General features: G+C 39.2%; 1 protein-coding gene and 1 long non-coding RNA gene across 6 annotated transcripts in view; both read left to right on the forward strand.

Moving 5' to 3' along the window:
- ETNK1 (ethanolamine kinase 1) overlaps positions 1–12,721 on the forward strand; it is a 34,823-nt gene extending 22,102 nt beyond the window's left edge. For 3 of the 5 annotated variants that reach the window (XR_003990730.1, XR_003990732.1, XM_030480797.1), the window contains 3 exons: positions 462–622; positions 4,322–4,395; positions 5,588–12,721. Coding sequence is in view for 2 of the 5 variants with exons in the window: in XM_030480797.1 (XP_030336657.1) it covers positions 462–622; positions 4,322–4,395; positions 5,588–5,660 (308 nt within the window). In the remaining 3 variants the exon portion in view is untranslated. The remainder of the gene's footprint in view (positions 1–461; positions 623–4,321; positions 4,396–5,587) is intronic. The other 2 variants (XR_003990731.1, XM_030480798.1) reach the window with 1 other exon arrangement.
- LOC115605797 lies at positions 1,865–3,634 on the forward strand. The gene is made up of 2 exons (XR_003990733.1): positions 1,865–2,399; positions 2,640–3,634. It is a non-coding gene; the product is annotated as an uncharacterized LOC115605797 (long non-coding RNA).
- Positions 12,722–17,464: the final 4,743 nt, after the last annotated feature.

The raw sequence follows: 17,464 nt of genomic DNA on the forward strand, positions 1-17,464 counted from the left end.
TTTTCTCAAATGTGAGCCTAGTTGGTGACAATGTATGTACATCTGGATTCAGCCTTGGATATTGTTGCAGACAAGTCCCTTTTCCTATGAAATGTATACTATCTGATATGTTTGGGAGGGCTTTTGTTTCGTAATGCACATACTTTTTGTTGAGGCTTCTCAAAGCCAAACTTGTTGAATCTCAAAATACAAGTAGACTGTGTATGTGGCTGGAAACATATACAGCACAAATCTTTCTGCTATGTTGAATGTTCTGATTTGTGTGTGAGAAATTCTTGCCAACACGTAACTGATAGTCAGATCAAACTAAAAGTATTTATGCTTATCCATATCAATCTGTGTGTGTGTGTGTGTGTGTGTGTGTGTTGGAGGTGGGGAGGGAGGAAGTAGTCCAGTAATGTGATTCTAATTGCATTCCTAAGATACTGTAAGGTTCTAATAGGAATTTTGTCGTTCTCTAGGAGTAAACGAGGTAGACTACAGCCTTTATCCTAACAGAAAATTACAGGAACAATGGCTCAGATCTTACCTTGAGGCCTACAAAGAATATAAAGGATTTGGCACAGAAGTCAGTGAAAAAGAAGTTGAAGTTCTATATGTCCAAGTCAATCAGTTTGCACTGGTAAGTAACAAACACTTGATTAGAATATATGGAACTGATGGACAGGGGTAGAGCAGTTGATGTCATCTACCTGGAGTTGTGCAAAACGTTCGACACTGTCCCGCACGACATCCTTGTCTCTAAATTGGAGAGACATCAATTTGATAGATGGACCACTCGGTGGATAAAGAACTGGCTCGATGGCTGCACGCAAAGAGCTGTGGTAAATGGCTTAATGTCCAGTTGGAAACCGTTAACGAGTGGTGTCCCTCAGGGATCGGTGTTGGGACCGGTCCTGTTCAACATCTTTGTCGGTGACATGGACAGTGGGATTGAGTGCGCTCTCAGCAAGTTTGCCGATGACACCAGCTGTGTGGTTCGGTTGATACGCTGGAGGGAGGGGATACCATTGAGAGGGACCTTCACATGCTTGTGAGGTGGGCCGATGCCAACCTTATGAAGTTTAACCAAGCCAAGTGTAAGGTCCTACACCTGGGTCAGGGCAATCCCAGGCACTGCTACAGGTTGGGCAGAGAAGAGATTCAGAGCAGCCCTGCAGAGAAGGACTTGGGAGTGTTGGTTGATGAGAAGCTTAACATGAGCCGGCTTTGGTGTGCGCTTGCAGCCCAGAAAGCCAACCATATCCTGGGCTGCATCAAAAGAAGCATGACCAGCAGGTCAAAGGAGGTGATCCTGCCCCTCTACTCTGCTCTCGTGAGACCTCACGTGGAGTATTGTGCACAGTTCTGGTGTCCTCAACATAAAAAGGACATGGAGCTGTTGGAGCAAGTCCAGAGGAGGGCCACGAGGATGATAAGAGGGCTGGAGCACCTCCCGTATGAAGACAGGCTGAGAGAGTTGGGGCTGTTCAGCCTGGAGAAGAGAAGGCTGCGTGGAGACCTCATAGCAGCCTTCCAGTATCTGAAGGAGGTCTGTAAGGATGCTGGGGAGGGACTCTTCCTTAGGGACTGTAGTGGTAGGACAAGCGGTGATGGGTTCAAACTTAAACAGGGGAAGTTTAGATTAGATATAAGGAAGAAGTTCTTTACAGTGAGGGTGGTGAAGCACTGGAATGGGTTGCCCAGGGAGGTTGTGGATGCTCCATCCCTGGCGGTGTTCAAGGCCAGGTTGGACAGAGTCTTGGGCCACATGGTTTAGTGCAAGGTGTCCCTGCCCATGGCAGGGAGGTTGGAACTAGATGATCTTAAGGTCCTTTCCAACCTTTACTATTCTATGATTCTATATTTAATAATATAGAGAAACCTGCTACTGTATGAACAAATGTAATTCCCAGTTTCCTACTCTAAGTGCTGTGGCATGTAAAGGAAAAACTTCCTTAGCCTATTGTATGGAAACTTTCTGCTATGTTTGTTAAAAATTGTCTGTAGAATATTCCTAGTGAAAGAGGCAGTGAGCATTCAGAAAATGAGAAGATGAGCTTTTATTGAGTATTTCCATTGGCTGGTTTTTGGTGTGGTAAGTTCTCTGAATTGGCTAGAGCTTATGAACTTTTTTCTTGACAGAGCAAGGTAGTTCTTCATAAAGACCTATAAATCTTCCAACTTTAAAAAGCCTTTTTAAAATAAGATGATAAAATTTTGTTAAACTAGGATACATCATGTTTTAACTGTATTTTCTTTTTTAAATACAGACAATTAGATCACTCTAAAGTCTTTCAGTACTGCCATAACTCTTCCTTGCCTGCAGTGTCTTGGCAAGCAGGGACTTATTTTCAGGTTTGGTTTTGGTCACCTTCCTGATTTAAATTGTAGCAAAGTGCTCCTGTGGTTCCCCAGAAGTTCTGCCTTTCTGTAGAGTGTGAGGATTGGCTGTGTGAGTCTACTCCTTGCTCCTCCTGTATTTTGTGCCATGTAAGCTGACTCCTGTCTGTCTTCTGCAGGTTTTGGATGTAAAAGCTTTGATCACTTGTTGTTTCCCTTTGAAAGGCTGGAGCGTGTTCAATTTTGATCTGGCTTTGGTGTCTTGACCTTCAGAATAAAAACAGCACATAAAATGTAATTGAGGGAGGTAGAATAAGAAGTCAAATAGGTGTAACACTGGCTCTTTGAATGTCCCAATTATGTATACCATTAGAAGGAGTTTGAAGAGGTCCTTCTTTTTTGTCCAAGTTTTATGTCTGTGTGATTTCTGAAGATACTTTACAGGTTCACTTTATTTTTCTTCTTTTCTAACTAGCCCTGATGTTGTTTTGCCTAGGGGATGTGAAAGGAAATGTTGCAGCAAAAGTGTCTGTTGCCCAATAGCTAGATCACTTTTTTTCCTGAAGAATAACATGCCGAACTATTCATAGGAGGACTAAGGCTAGGAAGCCAGTTAGGTCTTATTTCAGTCCTCTGGCTAATCCAAGCACATTTCTGTTACTATATTACCTTCAGTTTTCTGGTAAAAGCTAATGGTTGCAGTGAGAAAATGCAGTTCATGTTCTAGGAAGATGATTATTAAACAAGTCCTTAAAAATACTAGCTTGTTTGCTGTTACTCTCTAAAAATCTCTATCAACTGTTACTGTTAAATTCAGCTGTCCCCTTCATTTAGGAAACTTACATACGCTATGAAGTAGGTTGGTGGTCTGTTTAAAAATATATAGCATTGTTTTGTCAGTTTTGAACTATGGTCATACTGCTGTCTAAGAGGAGAACGTTCTGTTTAGAAAACAGCTAAAGACCTGCCTTTGGACCACACATGATGCACAAATACTGGCAAATGCTCTTTTGTCAGTTAATGTGGGAAGCTTTGTTAAGAGAAAACGCAAACTAAAGTATGTGGATGCTGGTGTAAAATGCCGGACTGCTTGCTGTCAGGGGAAGCTCTGTAGAGGTACAGGATAAATTCACATGTACATGCAGTAGTTGCTATTTTAAGGTGTTTCCAGGCGTGTGTGCGTGCATGTGTCTTCTACACTTCTGGTAAAGTGTTAACATGCAAGCTTCAGAAAGCAATTTAGGTAATTACTGTAAGCAGCTGTTTACTGAACAGAAGTCTGAAGTATATCATTTGTAACCTGGGTGGTCCAGAAATGTCTTCCACAAGGAGACTAACAAGCCATTGTGTGTATTTGTTCATTTGAAGTATACTAACAAACATGTTAATGTAATTCATAGTTTCAATCTTAAACTGAATATAGGCCTCCAGACTACTTATCTGGACTCATAACGGAAGTAAGTTTGGAACAGATGAGAAATGTATGTAAATGCTGATGAGTCAGAAGTTCTCTTACATAGCTACAGATAATATCTCTTTGTCTAAGTAGTGAAAGTGAGTTGTAGTTATAATGGCCTAAGGGTTGTAATCAAAGATTCAAAAGGAATTTCATATTCGCGCTAGAGCTGAATACTTGTAGAATAATACATATTTAATTAGCAGCAGGAGAAATAATAGCTGTATTTCTGTGTGGTTTTTCTAATATAGTGTATATAGTTGTACAATAGCCTACTTAATGTTTCGTTTATGAAATCGGTCATCAATTATTTTTCTTGAAAATGACACATGGAGAGTCAGGAGGCCAATGGATTTATTCCTCCAATTGCCAGTAATTAATTCTGTAATACTTCACCAATCTCTTTGGTCAAGAGATATTGAATAACTTTACAAAAAGATTGGGTTTTGAGACTAATTATGTAGATAACTTTCTCTCAATGTGAGAATATGCTTACGTGTTGGATTTTAATAACATCTTTCACCAATATTTTTGTTATTTCAGGCTTCCCACTTCTTTTGGGGACTGTGGGCTTTAATTCAAGCCAAATATTCCACCATTGACTTTGATTTTCTAGGGTAAGTGTGCTTGCCAGATATAATCATAGAATACTAGAGGCTGGGAGGAACCTGTGGGGCCGCCTAGTCCGACATTCCAGCTACCAGAAGCTGTAAGGTCTGAGCAACAGACTTGATCTATGTGATCGTACTATAACTCTTAAAAATTAAGAGAAAACAAGACAGCAAAAGCTGGCTGTGCTTTTTGTCACTGAAAGTTCTCTAAATTAGTATGTGCCCCTGGACTACAACACATGGTGTAATGAGGCAAGGGACATACTAGAGGAGTAAATGCTTTTGGGCATTGAGCATTTTTTGTTGGAGAGAAGAAAGTGTAAAAGCGAAGTGGTCAGTGCGCTGTCCTGTGGCAGACACAAGACCTATGTTTCCAACTGCAAGAGTCAAGAAATGGGGCTCTTGTACAAAAGAGCTTGTCTGTCTACTTATTGCCTGGAGTTTTGATCTTGGAAATTTCTAATATTTTTTTTAAAGAGTTTTCATAATGACAATGAATGTGAAGTTTTGTGTCTTGAGATGCTGGGCAATGGTGTTAGCCATTAGGTAGATGAGTTTCTTGGGCATTTTTTTAAAAAGTCTTTTATGGCCACAAGCAGAGGGATTCATCTCTCCACTGAGGACTGGGCAAGGTGGTAAAATAAATTATTTAGCTTGGTATAAGATCCCACTTCAGAGTATTTTGCTCTGATTAACCCAGTTTATTAGGCTTAGTTGTGCTATTTTGTAATTGGGACAAATGTGAATTTGTTCTTGTGACCAGTTAGTCTCAAGTAGAAGTACTTGTCAGTCACCGCTAGATGGCAAAACAACCCAAGCTAAAGCACAGGTGGTAGAGCCCAAAAACCTGTTGGTTTAAAGTCATTCTTGCAATAATCAAGATCACATTTCTCTGGAATTGCAATTGTCAGTTGTTGAGCAGTCTATTAAGAACTATTAAACTGGAAAGCACTACCTTTGCTAATCCTGGCACGGCATCTGTTTTGCAAACTGCAGCAAGGTGGAGCGAGGGGTGGTGGTGAGGAAGTACCGTAATATGGTTGCTGTGTTCTTAATTTCTTCCTTTGACAGCTGCTACAGGTCAGTGTTGGAAACAGGGTACTGGGTTGGTGGACTTCTGACTAGTCCTAGCTAGCATGGCTGTCTTCATGTAACGAGTTACCTGCTCTTAACTTCAGATCTCTCTCCTTTTAAATAGGTATGCAATTGTTCGCTTTAACCAGTATTTCAAAATGAAGCTGGAGGTCATGACATTAACTCTTCCTGAGTAATGAAGAGGAAAAAACTTAACCAAGTGGATAGAGAACCCCTGAATCTTTTCTGAGAACAGATACTGGAAAAAAGCTAAACATTTGTTGAAGTTCTGTTAATGCTCACTTGGTGGTTCTTGCTTTATAAATAAACTGCCTCTAAACAGTCCTTCAATGTTAAATTTAATATGAAAAGCATATGTACTGCTGTTGATATAAAACGGATTAGAAACTTGCTAAATCTATAAAAAGTTGTAGAAATGGCAATTTAATCCTTCTTTGTAATTTAACATGTTGTATGTGAATTATTTATTATAAGTTTAACATGATTCCATTGCTGCTTTCATCAGTTTTTTTGTAAAAGTTGGGTGCAAACAGTGAAGTTGTTCCAAAGGATTTGTTTAACAACTTATTTTATTGAAGTTGTGTTAACTTATATTAAAGAAAACATCGTCAGAGAATATTAACCTTTTAGATGTGTACAAGCAAAATGAGTGATGATAGACTTGTGAGATCACCCCTGTGGTGTAACTAGGGAAAAAGGTGAGAATGATTTTTTTTTTTTTTTTTTTTTTTTTTTGTGTGTGTCCCTTTTTTTCTTCCTTTTTTTTTTTTTTTGCCCCCCTCCCCCCCCCCCGAAAAATGTAGCTTTCCATATGATGGTACTTTTCTTTTGTCTCGAATCGAGTTTGCTGAAATGATAAATAACATTTTGGGGGTTTTCCTTTCTTTTTCCTTCTAAGCTGTAGAAATGTGGAAGTTCTGTGGCCATAAGATTCTGTTGAGGATATGTACCATCATAGTGTTAGGTGGGCAGTGTACTGTCTCTAACTTCTGTGGGAAAGCTGCTTGTTTATTAAGTGTACTTTTAAAGCGAAAGACCACTATCCCAAACCTATCGCTTTTTGAAACTTGATTCTAAATTTGAACGCTATTCTGGTGTCTATATTTGATGTGCTTCAGCAGTATCTAGCAGAATGGACTATTGAGCTGAAGACTAGTGAACAGAGATCCTGTTGCACTGGGGAGCAAGACACTTAGGTTTACAGTTTTGTATTGTTGACATCTTTTTGCTTTGTCAGCTTCTAACCTTGGATTCTAGTCTTAAATACTTGGTCCTTAAATACTTGCAGTTTCTGGAATGTCTAGGGTTTCTTTTTCTTTTTTTTTTTTTTTTTTTTCCTGTGGCAGCAAATTACTTTCAAAGTCTCCAGTTTGAAGGATAATCTGGAATAGTCCATGACTTGAACAATGGGGCTTTGATCATCACAGATTTTCTTATTTCTTAAAGCTATTATACCAAGAATGGTCTGGATTGCAAAATGTGAATTAAAAAGAAAATGTTTACTTAACAAAACAATGTATAAGTTTGCATGGAAAAGAGGCTTTAAATCTGGAAAGGGGGGTGGGTGGGCAGGGGAAGAAACCCACAACAGAAAAATAGAACCTGACAAGGCAGTGTGGAGTCGGGCAAGCATGTACTCAACTCTAATTATACTCTGAAAAACTTTGCACTTTGGTCACATAAGTGCCCACATGTACAAAGTCTGTGTGTGTGCATATACAGGTGCAAACACAAACTTACCCGAATAGTAAATATTGTGGGGAGTCTGTTTTATAGACCCCAGTGAAAATATTTATTCCAAATTGCTTTATGGCACACTGCTCTGTGTGTATGTGTGTATATGTGTATACATACATATGTACACATATATACACATATGTGCTTTGCAACAGCTTGGATTGATTCAGGACAAAGAAAATTGATGTGAATGAAAAATTTTCACCTTTAAAGACCATTTTGAATGGCGTTCTGTTGTTTTACAAAAGCAAGGTTTGGAACTTTTTTATTCCTCTTGTTTATATTCATCTCTGAATGCTTCCCTTTTTTATTTCCTGCAGTCAGAACCTTAAAAAGCCTAATACAAATGGGAGAACTGGGATTATTTTTTTTTTTTTTTTTTTTTTTTTTTTTTGGTAACTTGAAATTCTGTAACCATTTTTGTTAGCATTTATTAGCTGAAGGCTACTATGCTGGACAAATTTTCTTGGTAGTTAAATACAAACAAATAGCTAAAATAGGCACAGTTTTCTTTGTAGCAGTTTTCAAGGATGTTGCTAGAGCTCATGAATGCACTGAAGACTTTAATTTTCTGTACTTTCTCCCTGTTGATATTATCGATGTATGTTGGGTAATACCCTGCTGTCTTGGTAGTTCCTTTAAGTTCAGCAAGATCTGCTCTGGAAGTATGATAAAGATATTTGAACTCTTAACTACTATTTTCTTCAAGTGGTGGCTTTATTTCTGGCAGTGTTGCTTTGTATTTGTGAAATATTTGAAAAAGACTGTGAAGTTCACTTGGTCCTGGGAAATCCAACACTTGACAGCTCCTAACTTTCCCAACAGTTGGCAAAACACATTCCCTTTTTAGGTACCAGTACTATTTAGGTTGGGAGTTAGTGTGATTTTTTTTTTTCGGTAGTATTTTTGTTTGTATAGCTCAAGTAGCAATAACTGTAGGAGTTGAAGCTTGCTTCTGCAGAACCAAAGCTCTTCATGAGTGCAGCTCAATCTCCTTGTGGAATGAATTTCCACTGAATCTCTTAAAAGCACTTTGAAGCAGATAGTAAATACTGCAAGCTTTTCCTGAGCCACTTCGAAGAAGCACAAGGATTATCACAGGTTACAGTGGTTGACTTTGCAGTACTGGTAGAGGCTTTCATTTTGCATGTTGAAATTCATTTTACACACTGAAATGCTGCTTTGCATCAGCTTTCTTTCAAGACAAATGCAGATTAAAACAATTCTTGTTAAGTTCTGAGGAAGTACTGTAACACATTTTCCGAAATGAAATGCCGGTTACCTTGAGCCTTGTTCCACATCAGTATGAGCCGGTAGCACTCGGATATTGTTGCTTGTTAAGGGATATCTCCCAGATGTGTTAAGTTTGAAGCAGTAGTTTGCAATAGCGTTGCAGATCGTAAGGTAGCTTGAAACTGTGAATACAGGACATTCTGAATGTAAGTTAGGTACTAGAGCACCGAACTAGAGAACATGTACTCGTTTCAATTAATTTATCTCCGTCTCTTCAATAGCAATGTTAAGATATTTCAAATGACTGAGCTCTAGAAACATCCTGTATTAGTTTTGACTGTGATTTGCCAAGAAGATACTCTGTTGCCTTTATGTTAAGCTAAGGGCATGAATGCCGAAATTAATAATCCTTACTGTAGTTAAACCTATATTGTAAATATGAAGAGGGTTATTAGTAAGGGCATTCTTGCATAAATAGCATCAAGTCAATAGACCATAGTGGCCTGGTTGCTTTTGTAAAGCAGAATAGTGTGAATTTTTTTCTTCTCATTTCTGCAGTCAGATCTGGCTATTCCATGGCTGATTCCTTAGGTCACCGAAGCATTAAAGATTTCTGAATGGTAACTGGTCTTTTGTCACATAACTTTGAATTCCTTCATTGACACTTTTTGATTTGCATTTTAAAAGGACTTAAAAAAATTTGCATTAACCAGGTCTGACTGTATGTGTATATACAACAGTGTAAATAACCATTTGTAAATTAGTGTGAATTGTACTGTATCTTGCATTTATGGACTTGTGTATTGCATTGTATTCTCTCCTATTTTGTAGAAATTCTGATGTAAAGAAGAAATCTAACTCTGTGTGCGAACTTCTTTTGTTAAATTGACCTGTAACAGAGCATAATAGCTTTATGTTAAGGTATCCATTTATAGCCTTGGGCATCCAGTGTCTTTTCTCTTCCCTGTTAGCTTTTTTGTCATCTTGCTCTTGGGAATGATTCTGGGAATAAAGGAATTGATGCAGTACTAAGATGAAGAGAAAGTCTGTTCTAATAATAGGGCAAACTATGTGTCAGAGGTACGTGTAGTACCTGTGGTGTAGGGAAAGCTGTTAAATTTGTTTACTTCCAAAAATTTCCTATACGTTCTTGAATGCTGGTGACTTCTAAACGTGAGCATGTTGAATTGAGTGTGCTCCCATGGTGACAGCAATTGAGTTAGTTGTGATAGAAGTCCCCCAACTTAAAAGGTTTTTGGTGGATATAGCCTTATAATAGGGTGAGTTGTTAACTTGTAAATGCTTATGATAAATGCCCAAATCACTAAAATAGTTCTGCCATGTTTTCTTCCGCACTAGGCTTATTGGTAGCCCCTTTAGACTACTTGAAACTTAACCTAGGTGTTTTCCTTGTGTGCCACTCCTTCGTCCTCCTCTCTGTGCCCACACCTTTCATCGTTAGGGGACACATGGATAGAAAAGGTTCCTTTCTGTACGTAATCGTCACTATTTCCTTTTTGAAAACTCTTCTGTTTTGTCAGTATGTGACTTCTCATCAGATTTTTTTTTTTTTTTTTTTTTTGTGTAGGAAGTCCCTTTCTGAAGAGGCCTTTAATCTTGGAAGCATAGACATAATGAAGCATAGTTTTCCCCAAATTCCTAACTATATTTAATTACTGTTGCCTTTCACTGTCCATTTTGAAGTCCATAGGACCCTTAAAGCTCTTAGTTTATTCTTGTCACTGCTGTGTTTAGTAACTGCTGAAAAATACTGATGTGAAAGTCTCATTGTCTGACAGATGGATCTTGATACAGTTCGAGCACCCTGTCAGCTTTACCTGCACCAGATGACAGGTACACATGCTTATCAATGTTGATGTTTTAAGTTACTAGGGTCCTGGGAAGTGAGTTTATTAAAGATTAGTCAAGAGGAAGGATGGGCCCAGTAAATGTAAGTAAAAGGAAATAATTCACAAGGAAATCCAAGCTTAAGTTTCTGATGTAGCAAGGTATTGGATATGCTTGTTTGCTTGCATGTTTTAAGGATTAGAGCGAATTGCAAAGGGTAATATTTGTTTCAAAATGAAGTTCAGACTTTTTTTTTTTTTTTTTTTTTTTAAAGCCTTTGGTATCTAACAGAAGCTTACAGAATAACCTTTTGTTACTCCTCCCAAATAGAAGTCTTCAAACAAATTTTGGTAACTCTGATTAAATAAGTTTGCTCCATAGCCCAGTGGAATGTATCTCTTGCTTGAGATAGTCCTTCCTGCAGTTTGCAGAGGAGGTTTGCCACATCTCACCTGTCTGTGTTTGAGGTGGCTGTCTAGTCTTGATTTGTCTCCATGTTTTTGTATTGTTTACTGTGTTCTTGGATGCCTTCTAAGGTGTGCTAGATTACTAAACCACTGGAATTAGCTACTGTCTCCTATCATCTCTTCCACTCCATGCAGGTTGCAACTGTAGTAGTAGAACAGAAGCATTTGACCAAACCTTGAGGTAATGCAAGGCCGATGTTGAGCAGAATTGCAGCTAATACTTACACCTTCCCCCTGCCTCCCCCCATTTTATTTCTGTGGGCTGGAAGCTGATTGTTTTCATTAGTTGTAAAAGATATAAAAAGCCAAAAACATTTGGTCTTGTACAAGGTAGGATTTCCATTAGCCAGCCACAAAACTTTTAAGAAGGAGGCTTGTGGCAGTGAGAAACCACACAAATCCAGATGGGACATGTTGAATGGAACCAAACTGTGGCTTACGGACCTCTGGTGTGGAATGTTTGCACATGCCATTGCATGGAGGTGCTCCATCTAAGTGTTGGGATGAGACACTGGAAAAAGCGTTGTTTGTTTATTTTTAAGTGGCTATTCCAATTCGGTCTGACCTTTAGAGATGGTAAGCTCTGTGATTCGGAAACCAGTCAACCTGGGGGGAGAGAGAAGAAATGTTCCAAAAGATTATTTAAAAAACGCAAACCCTTGTGTAGTTAATTTGCAACCCTTAAGTGTGTGTTGGGCTTTTTTCTGTGTATCGGTGGTAGTCTGCACCATTCTTGCTGATAAAGGGTTTTATTATTGTGTAATGTCAGAAAACTAGTTGGAATGGCCCTGAAGCCCATTTATGGCCTTAGAACAGGTGCCAGGCTTCACTAGATGACCAAACTTCTGGTTTGATGTTTTACATCAGCTGTTTCTGTAGCTGCCTAAAATTGTTGAGCTGCTGTCTTGGGTTCCCTGTGGTGAGGAACTTAATTCATGGCCTTCCCAAATGAGTTTGATGTGATGTTTATGGAGATTATGCAGAGAAAACTTGGTTGGAAATAAGTCGAGTGAACATTTAGAAAGCGAATTTAAGTTACTTGAAATCTGCCAAACTTTGAAAATAAATGCTGAAATAACTTCATAAAATAAATAACTTCATAAATGAGAAATAACTTCAGGTACCGCACCAGCCTGGTTTTGTGGTATTGCAGCTGCATTTTTCCTATGTTAAATGTTTTTTTCCCCACATAAAGATCCGTGCAAAGCACAAGGTAAGAGAGACCATGGAAGAGAAACATGAAAAATACTGTACAAAATGCAGCGTGAACTGGAAAAAAGTCTATGTTTCTAAGCTTTTGCTAATAGTAATTCTTGTTATCAGAAAATGGTAGGTGTCACATCTTCAATGTGTGAAAGATTATAATTTTTTTGGTAGAAATGTTCCTTTTAACATTTTGTATCTCAAATGCAGTCTGTGGTAGTTAATAATGCTGCTTTGTACACAAGTGCTTTGAATAGTCTCAGCACCAAGAATGTATCCAATCTTTTTAAAATATGATTTAAAAGTTAGATTGATTGGTTCTGTCTCAAGCCTCTTGATCCAACTATCTAAAACCCTTTACTTGCAGAAACTGGGCCATAGCATATTAGGGATATATTCTCTTTTGTGTCTTTTTTTTTTTTTTTTGTTACTGCATATTTTTCAGTGTTCTTCTAAACATGAGTCCATTCATGTCCTGTGAATAAAATAAGCTCAATTTACAAGTAAGTGTTTGTCATCTTCCAGCACTGTCATCCCTTCAAAAGTCCCCATGACCCTTCTTGTATGTTGTGAAGTTTAGATGAATCATTTATCCATTGGAGTGAAATTGTATTTCTTTTGAACTAAATGTTATTGAAGCTATTATAAGGCCTTCTACCACTGATTAAATGAAGTAATGTACCTTTCAAAGAGATTTATATTGTGTAAATAATTTCAAACTGCAACAATAAAGTTTGTTTCTAACTGCACCATTAGCATGTATTGTGATCATTTGGCTTCCTTCAGGTTTGAAAGCACTTCATAAGAGTTCTTAAAGGCTTTTGACTTGTGTTCAAATGCATACCTCTTTCTTGGATTTTCAGCCCAGCTGAAAAAAGAAGACTTTGAGCCAGTATCTGGCTTGCACAAAGTTAATTCTTCAACAGTTTTGCATATTTTAAATACGCTTGGTCATTGACCACTTAAATTTCACATCAGAGGGGCAGGAATTGCGTGGAACATGACTGTCTGGAGGGATTGCTTGCCATTGAGAAAATGGAGGAAAGTGTACAGAGTTCAGGTTGCTCTGAAGTTGAAGCACAAGGACTGTGTTAACTATGTGGGACCCATTTCACTGGGAAGTCTGCTTCCTCCATCTTGACTGTGCACCATAAAGAGAAAGATTTCACCAAGATACAGATTTTTCTTGGCTTGAGTTACCCTGGGCAGTTGCCTGTGGTAAATTTACTGAGGAAAACATTCTTGGGGCTGAAGTCTGTGCTCCATTGTGTGCCTGCCATTCTTGTCACTGAAAATGGGCATCTCCCACGTGCACTGAATACAAAACTCTGGTGGTGGTGGGCTTGATGAAGGTGGTGTTACCTGAGGGTGTGTGTCTAATAAGGGACAGGCAGAACAAGCAACTAAAGCAAAACTAAAAAAAAGTTCTGAGTGCAAAAGCAGTGTCACAGCTGGAGACTTGAGCTCCATATGTTTTAGTCTTCGTATATAATGATTCCTTCTTTATTTGCAAGGCCTCCACCTTTAAACTGTGTCATGATCACATTGTAATGCTCTATACACACAACATAATGCAGTCCAAGATTCTTAAATGCTTCAAGCGTGGCTGGCTCTCATTGGCCATACATAACACATGGCCTATTTCCATTGGGCTTTTTGATGCTCAAGTACTACTACTACAGAATGGGTGAATTGAATTGTTTTTCAATTTAATAGAAGATACTCTGACTGGATATCTGGGGTTACTAGTCCCTCCTGAATTGCTGCTTAGAGCCAAGAGACACATTTCCCTGGCATCCGCTGCCTAAATACTCAAAGCTTTCCATGGGGCTAAGTTGTGGCTAATCTTTGTTCACTGTCATACTTGCAGTGAAAAGGAGATCTCCTGTGCTGCTGAACCAATCTGTTGTAATGTGGAATCTTTCCTTTCCTCATCAGGTAAAAATCCTTCATCCACAAGTTGGTCAGAAAATGCAGAGCAAGCTCTTGCTGAGCTAGAAGTTGTCTGTAGGATGTAATGAGGATTTTTTTTGAGGTCACCCCAGAAAATGCAGTCCTAAATAGGTTATTTTCCTCAAGATAAAGAGCAATCTGCAGACATAAAATAGGAGAGTAACCAATGGCATGTTATAGTGGACTCCAATACCTAGTGTATTTCAATACTGACTATATAAAATGTGCATTTCTAGGAGTTTTCCTGAGTGAATTCAACATAACAGTAGATAACAGTAGAAAGCTGATTCAAGTTACATAGGATGTATACAGGTTTATAGGTTAAAAGCTATATTAAATACAAGGCTGTATTCCCATTAGCGCTGCAGAGTCAAGCTGCATGAGAGTGCACTGAAATCTATGCGTGTGCACTGCCAGCAGTCCCCTTTCAGAGTAAGTACTTGCTACTGAACAGGTAGAGAAGGGTTTGTCTTGTAAACTGTGCTTTATTGCTGACACGTAGGGGCAAGAACACTTTGATCAGAAACTGGTTTTGAGACAGGAGCGTGAACCTCTTGTGTGCTCTTTTGGATGCCTTCCTTGAGACTCCAGACTGAAGCTGCTAACCACAGCTTGTTCCTTGTTAATATTCTCTGTGATTCATCTGCAGGCCATCCTCATCCTGGTCTCTTGCTTTGCTCTTTAGAATAAAGCTGCTCATCTGGTTTTTAAATTTTTAGGAGTGTCAAAGAAGCAATACATGAAATGGTTGAAATTATAGCAGTCACCTGAGAGGCCAAAGATGGCGTCTACTTCAAACGACTCTATGACTAACCAGGCAAGTCAGAAGCACAGCTCTTCATTAGTCATTATTTTCTATCAATACCTTTATTTCTCTGTGGCCTGGGAAATAGAGCAGGATGACCTGTGGGAGATGTACCTGCCCGTGGCAGGGAGGTTGGAACTAGATGACGTTAAGGTCCCTTCCAACCCAAACCATTCTATGATTCCATGACAGACTCCAGCACTTACCCGCAGGTGGCAATGGAACTGCAGACTGCGTCTCATTGTTGAAGAAGCGTTTTCAAGATGGCTTATTTTTGTAGTACAGCCTGTCGTACATTGAGTCAAACAGGAAAAAGGGTATTCTTTTATTTCTCAGTGAGTTGCAGCCAAGATCTGTAATTGCCTTGCTCTTAATGTTGCGTAACTGCTAGCAAGGCTCAAGCCAAGTATTAATGAATTTCATCAGAACTTCATTTTTTAATGAGCATCATTAATTGTTAGTCATGCATGTTAAACCCTACACTTCTGTAAAGTGGGGGTTTGCCAATCGTGTTACACTATAAAAACAGCAACATGTTCTTCTCAGATTTTATCAGTAAAATAACAACAAGAAAAGTCCATGGAGGGAGTGAAATAAAAAAAAACCACATTTATTTGACCTTTTAGGATGCTCTCTGAAAGTTTGTCTGAAGCTTCAGCTTGTGAGCAGCTGCTGCCCCACTTTTCTCTGGGCTGGGATTATACTGTGAGAGCTGGTGGGGACTGAAATGGATCTCACCTGCCAAACTTGAGTTGTTCCAAGCTATAGTACTGATCTGGCCTCTTAAGATGGAGTAACTGGGCTAACTCCAGCTCCTGTCACAAAATTCAGTTAAGCTTTTAAGGTAAAAATGGTGGCTAGTGATATACTGGCTAGTTTTAACTCTTTGGGTTGTGTAACTGGATGTGTTTGAAAGGTAAAGAGGGAGCATCAGGCTCCTTTGTCTGGATTCAATAATTCCAGTAACTGGTCAGTAGTGGTGTTTCATCTGCACCAAACTGTCTTGCTGCTCGTTCATACTTCCTCTGTATAAAATGGAGCTGGCTAACTCACATAGGTGGGTGAATTAAGTTGTGATGCAGGTGTCAGACTGGTAGAGCTTTACAACAAACAAAAGCTTTTCCATGTTACATGTACCAGAGACATCTGACTACTCATAACTCTGGCCCAAATAGTGCAGTGTCTCACTGTAGATGCTGTTTAGTACCAGATTTCTCTAATAATGTTGCACAACAATGAAGAAGTATTTTCTCTAATTATGCCCTAGACCAAGAAAATGTTTTACCCTATTATCTTAACCGATGTCAGTACTCATGTTTGTGGTTAAAACAGGGGAGTTGTCTAAGGTAGTGGTATATAGGGGGAAGAGTAAAAGAATGCATCTTCATTTGCAGGGATCAGAAAGAAGAGTGTGCCTCTCTGATGGGAGGAGCAGGAGGAGCTAGCACCAGGGAGGAGAAAGATGAGGAAAGGATTATGGGAAAAAAGGATGGAAAAATGAGTGATTAATGGAAAGTCATATTGACATGGGAGATGGTGGGCTAAAAAATAGGGACATGAAATAAAGGGGGAGCACTGAAGCCGAGGAGAAGATATTGAACAGCTTTGCTGCAAATGATTGCTTGCAGCTGAGGAAAAAATGGAGACCTTCTTATGAAGGTGTCATAGTAAATTTATAGTTTCTCTGGCATATATTCTCAAAAGCAGTAGTGATTTTGGATATTTTTGTTTGAATGTTTTGTTTGAATTGGAGACCCAGCAGTGTTCAGGGCGGCTTGCCACAGCATCCCAAAACCAGGTCTGCTTGCAAGATCTGAGCTTCATGTTTTGGAAGTATATTTATCCATTAGATGTAGGGTTCACTTCAACTGCTTAGGATTCTGTATGACAAAAAGTTGAGAGGGAAAAGTAGAAATCATAGAATCTCAAGTTGGAAGAGACCTCAAGGATCATCTGGTCCAACCTCTCTAGGCAAAGCATGGCCTAGATGTCCCTGTACTCTGCCAGCAAAAGGAAATGAAAGGTAGGAGAGAATTCTCCAGTGTGAGCGTGCATTTAGTCCCAGCACTATTCCTTGGATAAAACTCAACTGCTGCTATTTATGTTGCGCTAACATGAATCTGAAGATCTGTACCCAACCTTTACCTAGCCCAGCCAATGATGCAAGAGTTCGAGGAGGAAATAGAAAGGCAGAAAATAACCTCAGGTCACCTCAAATAAAACAAGACTATTTGGGATAAAAGGATTTTTTTCATTGTTTAGCTGGTTCTGGCTTGAGGTGCAGGGGAGCACTGCAGAAGTCCTCCTAGCCTATTTTCTATGGCTAAGATTAGCAAAACCTGCTGTAGTTGGCTTTTTGTGTTGTGAATCAGACGGAGATTTTAATAAGCTGTTGGTTAGTACCTATTTGAGGGGGGTGGTGTGTGTGGTGGGAGTTGTAAATATCGCCTCTTACTTTGTATAACCTGGTCCTCAACAAGGGAGGCCAGAGAAAACTGGCAGGGGGAGATGGCAGAGAAATCCAGCTTATAAGAAATAATATGTGGATTGCATCAATGGATTGGTGAGGTGGAGGCTACTGAGATCACTTCTTTGTGCCAAAGTTTTGTAGGCAGTGTCATTCAGTATCCTGATTTATGGCTGCTTCACTTGAGAAGTATACGCTTGTGTTAGGATATTGCAGGTGGAGAATTACTTTAAGTGGCAAAAATAAGTGGTATGTTAAACTTTGCCG

This window comes from Strigops habroptila, chromosome 3 (assembly GCF_004027225.2).
Source record: "Strigops habroptila isolate Jane chromosome 3, bStrHab1.2.pri, whole genome shotgun sequence".
Classification (NCBI taxonomy): domain Eukaryota; kingdom Metazoa; phylum Chordata; class Aves; order Psittaciformes; family Psittacidae; genus Strigops; species Strigops habroptila.